The 14707-nt window shown below is 40.5% G+C and overlaps 1 protein-coding gene across 25 annotated transcripts in view; it reads left to right on the top strand.

Annotated features, from left to right (window-relative positions):
* Positions 1-14707, top strand: part of Erc2 (ELKS/RAB6-interacting/CAST family member 2) — an 893602-nt gene that overhangs the window by 447896 nt on the left and 430999 nt on the right. For 21 of the 25 annotated variants that reach the window (XR_003735931.2, XR_003735930.2, XM_028882478.1 and 18 more), the window contains 2 exons: positions 3906-4099; positions 10458-10469. Coding sequence is in view for 23 of the 25 variants with exons in the window: in XM_028882478.1 (XP_028738311.1) it covers positions 3906-4099; positions 10458-10469 (206 nt within the window). In the remaining 2 variants the exon portion in view is untranslated. The remainder of the gene's footprint in view (positions 1-3905; positions 4100-10457; positions 10470-14707) is intronic. The other 4 variants (XM_028882471.1, XM_028882463.2, XM_028882458.2 and 1 more) reach the window with 1 other exon arrangement.

Genomic DNA, 14707 nt, shown 5'->3' with positions numbered 1-14707 from the left:
GAGACATAGTGTTGAGAACCCTAAACTTACAGGACTTGCATGTAAGACTGACATTTCTGTCCTGTCCTTTACCAATATTCTGTTTTTCTACAGAACCCTTGAGAATTGCTCCAAAGGAGTCTAGAAATGTTTGAGACAGAACTTGATACCTAGATTTGCCTTTAATGACCTCAAAAAATTAATATTTATGCTAACAAATAAATGAATATTTAGTAACTGGAGGAATGTTTTTGTGAAAGTATTCTTGGCCATATTCATGATAAACAAATTCTGAAAAATATAATACCAGTCTGTATTTTCAAGAATTAGATTCCTGATTACTTAAAGTAGAAACAAAATTGATGTGCCTTAGGAGGGAATAGTCCAGTTCTCAGCTGGACAAGCTCCTGTTGTACCATCAGGTCCTTAAGAAGAAATGATTGCTGTCCATTTTCACTTAAGTCTTGAATACAGAAGAATGATGCCATGGTAGTAGTTTGTTACAATGGTGCTATATTGAAATGTAAATCCTTTTATGTTCTGCCTGCAGTAGCTAGGATGTGTTAGGCTACATCTAGTGTAGATGCAGCACCTTTTGTCATAATTTGAAAAAGTAACCGTCTACTTATCTCTCCATCTTTAGAGGTGGTTCTTACCTTAGAACTTTGAAGGGCGCATTAGCTCTATTCATCCGGTTTCCTCCCTTAGCTTTTGGTGTGTGGCACTGGACCCATGGCAATGGATCAGTACAGCACTTTCACTGCCTCCTGACTAAAAAGTCCAGCCAGTCCTCTACACAGTTGCAATGCATGTTGAGTAGAGCTACTTAACTCTAATACCTGTCAGGAATTTTTTTTTTTTTTTTTGCCTTTTTTTCTTAGACTGGCCTGGGGACTCAACAGATCTTCCTAGTTGTTAGGAACTGTCATTTCATTACATGAACCCTAAGCAATGATCCAAGGAAGAGTTTCCTTGTGTTCTTATGTGACTCTTTCTTAAAGCTTTCTATTTATGTGAGCGTTTTATGATGCTCTCTGTTTCCATGCCTGTCAAAAAGCCCCTCTAAGAGTTAATTCTTCTTTAGGATTGAAGGTAGTCTGACATAAATTCCTTTTCTTGAAATCAGTATTCATGTGTGGGATATAGAGAGATGGATTTTAAACACTGGTATTCATGAAAGCTACATAGTCATTTAAAAAGGAAGGCTTATTAGCATTTCCAAGTTTTATCTAACAGATTTAGGCAAGCTATGAACTTGCCAATGGGCTTTAATAACATGATCTACCTTTAGCATTAGATGAAGTCATCAGTGGTACCTTCAATATTCAGGCTTTTGTTTTCCCCCTAGGTTTCTGTTTGTCTATGCATCCCATGAGTCTTTTATCCATACTCACTTATTTGGCTGAAAAGCATATAAACATCTAATTTCACCCGCTGTTAAAGACTGGCCTTGATTGTCATCCTCAGAATCAAACAAAGGACATGAATACCTATCAGGAACAGGCTGTCCATTCTTCCTAAACCTACCCCAGAGGCTTCTCTAATGTGTGTGTTGATGAAAACTGAACAAACCTATTAAACTAGCTGGACAACAAGTCTTATGCCTGGAATTATTACAAAATAATTGTTGTACCAGAACATGAATATTATCTTGTAGGTGTTTGTCATTTTATAGTTTTTCATCATCCTTAGAAAGTATGTTTGTTTGATTTGCCTCCTGACATAGGACAGGGCAAATTGAGATTTAGAACTGATATCTCATGGCTACTAATTATTTATTTGCTCATTAAAATAATACTAATCCAAATAATTTAAAATAATGGACTATCATGGATAACTGCTAACCCTTTGTCAATATTAAACATAAGAGATGGGAAAGAAATTTTAACTCTAAAATATGTTTATTCATGTTTCTAATTACTCTTTACTTAGTTTATTAATTGTTTTTTGAGATCTTAATGGCACTGATTGGAGAGTTTGAGAATGATACAAAAAGATTTTTAGTTGTAATATACTGGTAAGTCAGTCTAACAATGGAAAGAGATAAAATATATATATATATTTTAACTATTTAAAAACTATGTTTTTCTGCCACAGATAGAAGTATGTAGTTAGTTCATTTTAAACTGAAATTACCTTCTCTAAATTATGAGAGTAGATGTTAAGCTATTTAAATATTAATTACCTTATATAAAGATATAATTATTATAGGAACAAACTCCTAAAAGCACATTAATTCATGTATCTTTTTTTTTTTACTAATAATTAAAAAGTATAATAATCTGTTACAAAGAGGCCCAGAGTGCACACTAGATGAGAATAAAATGCTTTTGAGGTTTGCTGGTAAAAGGGAGTAACCAGTTTTTAATAGTGTGTTGGACTGATGGATTTTTACAAGTTCTTTTTCATAGTTGAATTTATTTCTAAAGGAAATCTTAAAGAAAATGAAAAATTATTTCCCCTTTATCCTCATGCTTAAATAATATGTTACATGCAAAAATATTATTTAAAATGATTTTGTCATGAGTAAGAAATTTATTTTATTTATACTAATTTTTGAATTTTTTTTATTAAACCATTGCAAAGACTGTCACCCTTCTAGCAGTAGTACTAGTATTACTCTTTCTAACCATGCATGATCCATTTAACTCCACAGTACCTGTAGCTTGCTTGCCTTGTTTTTTCCCTGAAATTAAAAAAAAAAAAAAGAAGAAGAAGCGCATAAAAGCACAGTGGAGATGTGCTCCATGTAGCTGGAAAGCAAAACAACTTAAGTTTAATCAGTTGTTGATGTTTTATTATTTCGCGGATTTTCTGGAGAACCATACATGTATGACTTCTCTGAACTTTCTATGTTGAACGTGTACCATTGTTAAACTGCTTGTTTTCTCCCTGCCTGCTCTTTGATGAAGCCAATTAGGAATAAAGGGAAACAAGGGGTAGGCAAAACATTGCAGTGCAGTGTTCCTTCATCTGTCTGGGAATATTTCAGCCAAAAGTTTATTTTGGGAAAAATAATCCATAATGCACACGTGTGCACGCGCGCGCGGGAACACACGCACGCGCACACGCACACGCACACGCACACACACACACACACACACACACACACAACTATATTACACATACATGCACACAAAACTCCAAATACTTTGGCTGCAAATTATTCTACAGTGATGTTGCTCGTTCTTGACTGTGTCTGTTCTGATGTGTACAGCTGCTATCCACTCATGCATGTGTTTGCAGATTCTTGTCTGTGTGCTTGTTCATGACCAACCTCATCTCCTCATGGTTTAGGTTAAAACTCTTCAAGTAAATAAGAATTTATGGGTATGACTGTTAGCTAGAAAGCCCTTCCTCTTACTTCCAGAAGTCTTCATTCCAAGCTACTTTTGTTGGTATTTCTCATTAGGGTGATATGCTCGGTGCTCAGTCAACCGGTCTCCTAACGGCGGCCTGGTTCTACATGTGCCCTTCCTGGGCCTTGGCAAACAATTTACCACTCTGCCTCTTAATTCTCGAGTTGGAAATGGAAGCATTTGATGTAAACTGTCTTGTGAGGAATTGTATTGTCTTCATCTTTCTTCCTGAATGAACAAGAACAAAGACACCAGTCTCTTCTTTTACCTGTCTCATACATTTTGATGAAAAGGAAAAGTCAAAAGTAGCCAAATTTAACATAACAAAGTATCAGTAGTAGAAGAACCTCCCCATGGGAAACTATCATTTACTTTAAAGTCGATATTATCTGACGTAGCTGAAATACATGCCCCCCCCCCCCCAGTTTGCCTTCTCACTGACAGAATACCCATAATTCTTGTTGGTTATTTTCTCTCCAAAGTTACTTTCTGGGCCATTGGTGACTACACCACCTGTTATTCTAAATCATCATCTTAACTACATTCTTTACAAATGTAATGTTGAAGGCACATAATATTGAAGATGACTCCAGGATGCATCCTGAGTTTGCAGACCGACTGAAACAGCTTGACAAAGAAGCATCATACTACCGTGATGAGTGTGGCAAGGCGCAGGCAGAAGTGGACAGGTTGCTGGATATCCTCAAGGAGGTGGAGAATGAGAAGAATGACAAAGACAAGAAGATTGCAGAACTTGAGAGGTACGTTCTGTGTCTTAGAGTTGTCAGAGGCGAGCACATGTTGATGGCTTGGCGTACATTCTGAGTTGTAGTCTATTTGAAATGCACACTCTTAAACTCACATCGCAAGTTGGGAAGAAGTCGTTTGTGAGGACTATAGCCTGGCAGGCAAGGGAGGATGTTGTGTTTCTGTGGAATACTACATGGGCACCTGACTTGTCTTCTGGGGGCCAAGGACCTCTTCAGTGTCTAGGAAAACAGTGCTTGGCTTTCTTGAGGGGCATCTCTGATACAGTACTTATGCCAGCAAAGAATGCAAAAATTGGGGCTTTGACCATCTGAAACCTTAGTTCTTTCCCATTAAAAATGAACATTTGTGCTTTTGGTTTGTCACAAGCAAAAGAGAATGTGGAGAAATATAGTTGGAATTTCTTCATTCAAGATAAGAGGAAGGGGCCTCATGTCTTTTTGGATGTCTTTTGGCACACCACAACAAATTCTTCCTTGAAATTTATCTTTTAAGAGGATCTCAGACTATTTGGAAAAATAGATGGAATTAAATATGCTTGAGTTAAGTCTACATGATAAAAAATTCAGTCTAAAACAATGAATCTAAAACAGGCTTCCAACGTCTTTAGATTTTGAGATAAACCATACCTGTATTATATTAATGTGTAGCCTGGTCACTAAAAATAAGCTTATTGCTAATGCTTTTTCCTATACTTCTGTAAGAAAAGGACTTTCTGCACACTCTTGGGTAGCTCTATATAACTGCCAAGGCCTTCTCATTGGTTCTGCAATAAGGTGGAATTTGTTTCCCTAGATTCAGTCCATATGGAAGAGATCAGCCAATTTTGAATAAATCAGTGAATGTTCGCCAGCTTGGACAGAGATACTTGTGAGGTACTAAAGGACTTCAAGACATGTGCAGAGTAGTCTCTGTGGCCGTACAAGAATGATAATGGGCTTTTTCTAAAGAAAGACCTGGGTTCAGATTTTGCATCTGCTATGGGCCAGCACTGTGGCCATGAATCCTGTGAAAGCTAAATGTCTACAGCCTAGTAACATGCATTCTGCTTTTCTTCCACCCAGTTTTCATATAAGGTGGGACACTAACCTCACTATGAAGAGCGAAAAGCCAAAACAAATGAATTCTCAGTAGTGACTGATGGCATTGAATGGACAGATTATCCACAGTAAAATTTCAGCAACATTTTCAACATTGTATTTGATTATCCAAACACCAAATTTATGAATAGTTCTTTTAATAATCTTAGTCTTTTTTTGTTGATGCTGTAATTAAGTTTGATTTGGTGTGACTAATTTTAGCACTTAAGGCAGAGTTCTTTTTTAATGAGGTAACTATGCAAATTAAAATCTTCAAGGCCAGGTTGGCAAGATGGCTTAGTAGGTAAAGGTGTCTGCCACTCAGCCAAGTTAGATTTCTAGGACCCACTTAATGAAAGGAGGGAGCCTTGTCCTCTGATCTTCAAACACATGCTGTGGCACATGCACAAAAACACATGCATGCAAAAGAAAAATTTAAAGCATAAATAAAAATTAAAAAGAAATCTTTAAGAGCTCCATTTTAATCTTAAAGTGTAAGACTGTTCTGCCAGTCTATTGGTTCTTAAAAATCTTGGGTCATGGTTAATTTTAGATATATCTATATACATGGCGATTTTGGAATTACATTTCAGGATCTTTTTTTTTTTTTTTTAAGAAATAAAAAGCTAGTATGGGATCACAAAGAGTTTACAACCGTGTCTTCTTGTTACGAAACTAAACATTGAAAAGTTGAATAACCTTCTGGTTGTTAATCCTGTAGTCAGAGACAAGCAGCAATAGTGCAGGTTTACCAATTTGTAGTCTGCTTCTCCAAGAAGCAGTGATGCCAATGGATGATGTCCTAGACAACGCCACTGATAATTGTATTATTAGTAAATGCAATTATAATCATAGTAATAAAGTCTATATATTTTATGAACACTGTGTGCCAGATACTCTGCTGAGCACTTAACCTGGAGTATCATATTGGACTTAATCTTACCCACAGAAACTATCATGGTCTCTACTTTATATATGAGGAAGCAATAGTTATACAAGTTCAGTAAGTTCCCAAAGATTGCAGAGCTCAGAAGACTCATGATTAGAATTCAAACCTATGATTGACCAACAAGCCACTGAAAACAACACTTTCTGCCGAGGCACGACATAGACAACCTTGTCCAGTAGTGCTGAAGTCATAGGGAGCCAGAGGGGTCTTCCTGAGCAGGCCTCGCAGCCACCAGAGCCCTGCCTTTTCATCATTAGTTTCCACGAGAGGGAAAGTGACGCACTGCATGTTTGGAAGGCATTTTTCTGCACTAAAGCAGTTTCTGAGAACTGTAATTGAAAATCAGGATCAGCTACTATAAACATTTACATATAAATGGCTTAATTATCTAGTTGGACAAACAGGTCTTAGTTGGGCTGTGTAGCCATTAAATCATCAAGAATATTCACAGTTTTATTTCTTCAATATGGAAAGCATTAAAGCCGCAGTGATTTTACAGGCATTTATCTTTATGTACTTTCTGCACATTCTCTTTATCTCTGCGTTTGCCTCTCCTTAAAGCTGATGCCTCCCAGGCACTGTAATTCATAAAACATGTGCTAGGGCTTGACTCTGTCCCAGGTCTCTGCCTGCCTGCATCTTGGGTCCAGCAGTAGAACACAGTCTGGGAAATGTCTGAGCCCCAGCCCGGCCCGGGCCCCTAAGGAGATGGGGGTGGAGATCCAGAGGAAACTATCCTGGGAAAAAGCGGGCTCAGCCTTGGCCTTTCTTTCTGAAGCATTATCTGCTGGGTTGCATGTGTATTCATTCCAGCAGAGCATCTTCCTCGACTGTGTCAGGCAGTCCTCTGCACATCAGCTAGTATCTCTGTTTGCTGGCTGAAACTACAAAATTCATACCTCATAATGTTGAGAACTAACAATTTCTTAGCATTGTGACATATATCTCCATTTTGGAGTCATGGAGAGTGCTTGCAATTAAGTTTGTGATTTTGAAAACCAAAATATTGAACTTGAAATGAATTTGTGGTCTCTGGCTTGTAATGTGACCTACCAGAGCGAAGAGCCCTCTTTTTGAAGCAGCTCGTGTTCTAAAATGTTCCAGAACTTCTGTCACATGCAACAAAATAGTTGAGGTTCAGAGTGACTCTGATGCCCTGACACGGGCTAGCTTCTCTCCCAGAGGGTAGTTTTTTTTTCATCTTCTTGTTCCGTTCATCTTCTCATTTTTAAAAGTTTCTCCACTATGGATATATTCTGTATAGCATACAGCCGGCATTGAATTGAACTCTCTAGTTCCACAAGAATGCTGTTTCTCATCAGCCATTATAGACTCAGTTTTTTTAAGGTACATGGTATGCTTCAGCTGATGTGCATCTCCCATGATGAACTCTTGTCCTGGATGCTGATGTTCCAGCTGGAAGCTTCTGCCTCAACTGTGGGCTGCTCTGGAGGAGTTGGCCATAGGGACCATGGCCTGGAGCAAGCCTGAGAGTTGGTCAAAATCAGGCTGATGTCTTTGTTCTGTTGTGATGTCAGCTGTCATGTAGACTGCGCAACTGAGCAGCTGGCCAAACCTTGGAGGTGGTGAAACACATTGCCTCTCTGCGTAGGTGCTCATCACACTCTCCGGACTTTATTTAGATTCATAGTTAATCCTTGGTGCCTCGAGAAGGAGAGAGGTTAATCGGGTTGTCAAGCAAGGTCTCCTACCACTGGCCTTCATGTGTCCCACCCATGGGAAGGAATCAGTTGGGTGACCTTTAGCATAATTATCTGAAATCTCTTAGGGCTTTTCCTGGTGTTTGTTCAGAGCTCAAATTGAGTCCTCAGCCACATCCCTCTAGACGATGGAGGGGAACAGGGGTCCCTGGAGGCTCCACTCATAAGACATAACATCAGAACGGAAGACAAGGTACTGCTTAATTATCTGGACGGAGGGCTAATACCATCAGACATTTGGACATTGAGAAATGATTTTTGGTGCCTAACAGAACCTTATCTAATGTTGAGAAAGAAGCTATTATTTTCCCTTCTGATTTTCTCAATAATGTGCTGACACACATTAGTCCTTGATGCCTTTCAGGACTCCTTTGTAAATGTAAACTTAAACTTTGTTATTATTTCTAGAGTATGATAATATATTCTAAAAGCCTCAGAGTACAGGGGAGAAATCTGGTAGTTCTACTTATTTTGATAAGCACTTTTTTCCCCCTCTGAGTAATTTTGTTGACCACTGCATTGCAAGAAATGTTTTAAATATTTGGGTTGTTTATTTGTTTTTATTTTATTTGTATCGGTGTTTTGCTTACTTGTATGTGTATGTACAACACGTACACCTGGTACCTGAGGAGACCAGAAGAGGGTGTTAGATCTCCTGGAATTGGAGTAATAGATGGTTGTGAGCCACCATGTGGGCACTGGGAATTGAACCTGTGTCCTCTGGAAGAGCAGCCAGTGCTCTTAATCACAGAGCCATCTCTCCAGCCCAAGGAATTTCTTTAAAACAAGTAGCAAGTGACTAAAGACCACAGAGTGACCCTGTGAAAGAGTCCCTTGGGAAAGGCCGAGCCATCTTAAATGTGTGTTAGCTATTCCAGTTAAGGATTTTTTACTATTTGGCCAAGGTCCTCAGCTAAATTACCTATGATTCCAAAGGATTAGAAATGGCAGCTGTGCCTTGTTGCCACAGTCCCCAGGATGGCCATGATCTGACTTGGCTACGTGGCACGTGTAGGATCCTAAAACAGCCGCCCGGAGGAGCTGAACTATGAAGCATTGTTGAGGCAACACTCCCGCCATGTGCACACTTGAACATTTTCTCGTTAATTTTTATCACTGCAGCCTGTGGCAGGCTTTCTCAGACTGCCAGCCCCAAAATCATGACACGGAGACTTATTATTAATTATGAATGCTCAGCCTTATCTTAGGCTTGTCCCACCAGCTCTTATACCTTAATTTAACCTGTTTCTCTTCATCTGTGTTTTTGCCTTGGGGCTTTTTACCTCTTTTTATTCTGTATGCCCTACTTTCCTGTTTCCTCCGTGCTGTGGGCTGGCAGCTGCCTGGCTGGCCCCTGGTGTCTTCCTCTCTTTCTCCCTCATTCTCTCCTCGAATGATGCCTAGATTCCTCCTCCTCCTTATTCTTTCTACCTGTCAGCCCCACCTAGCTACTGGCCACTCAGATTTTTATTAGACCAATCAGGAGCCTTAGACAGGCAAGGTAAAACAAATGCAACATACCTTTACACAGTTAAACAAATGTAGCATAAACAAATGCAGCACACCTTTGCATAGTTAGAGAAATATTCCACAACAGTAGTTGACATTGTTTATGTTTGAAATGTTCTAGGTTAGACTTTATCCTAAGCATTTGTTTTTCTTTCTTATGTGGTGTCCTTAAAACAACACCACGACACAAAATGGCAAGGATCCTGTGAGCAGGTAGCTGGGCAGGCGTTGCTTTTGTGTGTCCACTTTGTTTTTTGAAGGGCATTTTACAGGTTAACAAAATGAACATCGACTACATGCTTCTCATAGCTTGGCAGATGATCATAACTTTCCCTCCTAAGCTTTCCTTCCCACTAGAGACTACTGTTCGGACCGGTGGGAAGGGCATGTTAGAAGTCTCATACAAATAAGTTAACAAGCATCTGGGTATTCTCAGTGGCAAAGTCAGAACCTCATTTTCTCAATGGAAAGGAATTACTCTCTGCTTTGGAAGTTTCGATGTCCTTGTGGGGAGGCTGATGGGAAGGAGGCATCCCAATATCAATCTTCCCCACAGGGCCTTTGCTCACTGCTTAGATACAGTGCCCTGTAAACATATAACTTTGAATCCTTGAGCCAAAATCCAAATTGCTCAGCTCCTTTGGGTTTTAGGAGTGAAGGAAATATCTCTTAGGATGTCTCCAACCAACCCACTTCCTGCCAGGCCTTGGTGATTTCAGTTGTGTTTTATCAAATATGAAAACTGACGGGCACACAGGTAGGTAGGAGCTTTCTCTGTAAATTAGTTCTTTAAAAAAAGTCAAAATGTGGCCACTGTCCTGAGGCGGGAACAGTCCTCTGTCCGATCTGTGCTGGTGTGATGAGTGTGGGAGCAGGAAGGGGTTTCTTATGCACGATATACAACAGAAGAGCTTTGGGGGTGTCTGTCAGATAAGCCTCGCTTCAGTACCCTCCACGTGGTTGTAAGACCTGCTGATGGACCGTCTGTTGGCTATCTGTTACAAACTAATGCCTCTCCCTCCTTTTATTCTCTTTTGCTCCCCTCTCCCTCTGCTTGTCTCCACACCGCTGCTCTCACCCCTGCTCCAATCAGCTTGGCTCTCAGGTCAGTACTTTCCGTTTTCCTCTCCCCGCCTCCCCCTTCCCCCTGCCCCGCCCTGCCCCCCCAGCTCCTCCACTCACCGCTTGCCTTTGTTCAAGAAGAAAGATCATTATACCGGTTCACCAAAATAGACGGCATGATGATAGAATGTGGAGCTGGGGAGAACAGCAAGGCAAGCCGCTAAGTGCAGCTTGGTGTGAGAGAGCTCCTCCGCGCCACAGGTGACATCATGACTGACGGGACAGCTCCGACCAAGCCAGTTGGACCCTGTGCTCAATGAATCGCTGTTTTGAAAGATCTATAGAGCTCTCTTAGAGTCACGTTTGAAAATTATTGGAATGTTAGTTACATTGTGTACATACATGTTGCTTCCTGTCACTGTTCCAGTTTCGACTTGTTTCATTTTTTTATTGACTGGACATTATACTTTACGTAGGGTAAAGGATGTAGAAACAAGTGTAAAATTGGATTCATTGTTGACTGTGAACCTGAAGATTAACAAGGAAAGTCGATATTCTGTTTGAAAAATCTATCCTAGCTTTGGATTCTTCTACTGTTAGAGGTCCAAGTCAATACTTTTTTCCCTTTGTCAAGTCGAGGAGTCTATTTTTTTTTAATAATACATGGTAATTTAATGAAATTAGTAATGAAATGCTTAACAGTGATTTCTTTATCATCCAGATGATGGTTTGAATAAAGGATGCTTGTTGTGTGATTTGGGGCTTTGTAGACTTCAGAAATATAGAAGGAAATGAAAAGGCCCGCCCTAAGTTTGTAGTTGGTATAGTAACTCTTTTGAGAGACAAGCTTTATCTAGTTTTTCTCTTTACGCAGGCTCCTCACTCTTCTGTTCTGCCCCCTAAGCCACCAGCCCCATGACCCTATACCAGCAGCAGATAATTTCAAAATGAGGCCTCCTGCTCACATACCAGTATTGTCTCACCACTGGCTCCCAGCCCTGGTGGCTCTTGGGTCCTAAATAGTCACTGTGGATGCCACAAGACCTGCCTGAATGTCATCAGTCCACAGGAAACTCTGGTCTTAAATGCTTCTCTTCAGAGCTTTAATCAGAGTCTGTAGCACAGAGCTATGGCAGTGTAATCTCCAAAGATCCAGTGGCTCCTCTATACCCTGCAGTGAACCAGACCAGCATTCGTATTTGCAGAATTACAGATTTTACAGTGGGAGGTGAGCAGGAGGCTTAGCCACTTGGCATCCAAACCATCCTCCAGGGTTTGGATTCCCTCGCTGAATGAAGCTTCCAGCTTTTCCCCCCGGCCTGCCTCTCTTTCCTTTCTCCCCTTTGCTACCCTTGATCTGCACCTTTAGATATTAAAATAGCCTTTGAGACCAGGCCTCCTTTGCTCTCACCTCGGTCTCTGTGCCTGGGCCTTCTATTTTTCACTCTCACTTTGTATCAGTAACTGTGACTATATACTTAGTTTTTCTCTTATTCCAGTTTTTCTCTTATTCCTAGTGTATGAACATGGGCTGTTGTTTCCAGTATGCTACATTGACAGGTGGCAGGAATTTGAAGTAACTAGTGAAGAGTCAGTAGTGTGTGCTGATTTGCTTGGCAAAATACACCTGCCAAATCTAGTAGATAAAGTCTACAGTCTAAATCGAGGTTCAGACCATTCTAGTAGCATTTGACCTATTGCTTCAAATGAACCTGAAGGAGAAAATGGGCCATCATTGTGATGTTGTCTTTCTAGTGTAGAAAGAATTGGACAGTCCTGAGCTTATGGCAAGGAAGAAGTCTATAGAAACTTGGAAGTCTTTCTTAAGCTATGGCAACCTCTCAGAATAGCTATGCTCTTCCTGCTACTACTTCCAGTTTACCAGTCAAAATAAAATGAAATGTAACAATGGAATGGATTGCAGGATCTTTGGCCCATATGCTGTCTTTGTATGGCTTACCCTTGAGGTGTGTGTGTGTGTGTGTGTGTGTGTGTGTGTGTGTGTGTGTGTGTATGTATGCGTGGTGTGCACATGCCGCGCCCCCCCCCCACATTTGGGTGTATATATACACCTCTCTAAGCTTAGAAGTTTGTGGTCTGCCATCCGTGTTTCCACCTCTTAATCTGAAGTTTGAAATGTTAATAACACTTGGTCTTTTCTATGTGCTCTGAACTCCACGAGAAATTTTCCTCTGCAAAAGCGTTCATAGATTACCTCATTTCCTTTCTAAACTCTTCTGCTTGAGCCCGGGTGGACAGGTATTAGATTTGGGTTTGGTGAAGTGCACATGTCATGTTCTAACCCTGTTTGGGGCTCCACTGCAGTAAGCACATCTTCTGTGCAGAATCTCTTTGCACACTTCGCAGTGGGAACAGGAGAGATTTAGTAGGCTCCTTGAATTATACTCAGGGGCGGGTTTATGTAAGATTTGCTCATTTCTAGCATGTGACTTATGACAGATAAGGTTATTGTGATAAATGCATGCAGGAATTGACTAAAAAAGAAACAATCCTTTGGGATGGAGTTCAAACTCCTGCCAAAGTATCAACCAAATAAAGCCAGAAAGTTCTCCCAGCTTCCAGCTTCCTTTAGATCCTTTCTTAAATATTTCCCTGTTTGGGCCTTAGTGTCCCCTCACAGAGAGGAAGGATTTGCTTTTGGAACAAATCTTATTGGATCTGCCCTGCATATGGGCATCATGTGTTATGCCCATATGAATGTGCTGTGGGTGATGGACATCATGCATCTTCTTGTGAATGGCTTGAGCTGATGGCTGGTACCTGGCAGCAGGCAGAAGTCATTGTTGCAATGTTACTTCAAACATTTCTACCAAAATAAATTATTTGTGATGTTTCTCTCAACTGAGCACCATGCTCTTTCAACCCCTTGTTCTTCCATCAAAAGATGAAGTCACCCCTCCCAGACTTCAGAGGCCTGTTGCTCAAGACATAAAATGAAAACCACCTAGCCCTTTTTTTTTTTTTTTTTTTTTACTGTCCCACAATTCACTGGGGTCAATTCTTTGTTCTATCTCATCCTTAATAACATAGTGAGGACCTACTGTGTGCTAGGCTGGGTTGTATGTGCTGGCATTTTAGAGAGTAGCTGATGAAAGTGGCCTAATATTGAAGAATGATATTCCTCTTCTGAATGCTCATGATGCAGGTTGATAATTACCATAGTAAGAATAATAACAGAAACAGAAAAAAAAAAAAAAAAACAGGAATGGTAGCTATAGATAACAGTCACCACATGCCAGTACTGAAATGATAACATTTGGCATAGTAACCTCTTTTTATTACCGCTTTTAAGGTTGGGACTGTAATCTCTTCCGTTAGAGAAGAAGAAACTGGAGTTGACTAAAGTTGAGTATTTGTCTATCTTAACATAGCCAGTGAGTAAAAGTGTTGGTTTTCTCCCCCAGCATCTATCCTTTCCACTTCCAAGTGAGATCTGCCACTACTCCAGCCAAAGTTACCCATGTACCAGTTCCAAGAAGTCCCTCAGTGTGGAAAGCTGGACAGTTTTGTCCCATGTGCTGCCTCCCAAATGTGGTGTGGAGAGAGTATTTCCCAGGGGCTTTGGGGGAGTGGCCCTGGCTGCTGTGTAGCCAGCCTCTGCCTTCGTGTGAGCTTGGGGGCAGTGACCATTCTGCTCCTGCCACTTGTGGCCTGGTATGGATGTTGCCCTTCCAATGCCTACCCAAGTGTTTCTCCTTCCAGTGGCCCTCACCTGAGCCTGAAGTGTTTTTTCTAGGACCACAGTGTTTTGTCTCACAGAGAAGTTTTCGAATGTGTGCTCTTGAAGGAAGGACCTTCTATTAGTCTGCTCCCCCTTTTCTTGGTCCCTTCCTTCATCCCCATGAGTTCTCAGTTGACTGTTTAGACAGCATGTGTAGCACTAGACTGAAACCCAAAGAAAAGAAATAATTGATTTTTCCATCAAACTAAACATTTGAAAAAAAAAAAAAAAAAAAAAAAAACAGAAGAACATAGACAAAATGGTAGCAGGGGGAATCCCTAGCCAAGCTACTTAGTTTCCTCACTTCCTGTTTCCTTCTCCCTCCCTCCTCTGTGCCTTCTGTTCTTCCCTTTTTTGCTTCTTCCTGGACTGTTCTTGGCAGTCCTTTTTGATGGGAATATAGAAACAAAACACAATTGACCTCTCAGCTCACTGATTCAAAGTCTAGCACTTCCTATAAGGAAGGATTTGGTCCCCAAGAAAAACAACTTATTTCAATGCTAATAACTAGAGAAACTGGGTTTCAGGTGTCTATTCTG

Source organism: Peromyscus leucopus, chromosome 9 (genome assembly GCF_004664715.2).
Source record: "Peromyscus leucopus breed LL Stock chromosome 9, UCI_PerLeu_2.1, whole genome shotgun sequence".
Classification (NCBI taxonomy): Eukaryota; Metazoa; Chordata; class Mammalia; order Rodentia; family Cricetidae; genus Peromyscus; species Peromyscus leucopus.
This window is presented reverse-complemented; position numbering and strand designations above follow the sequence as displayed.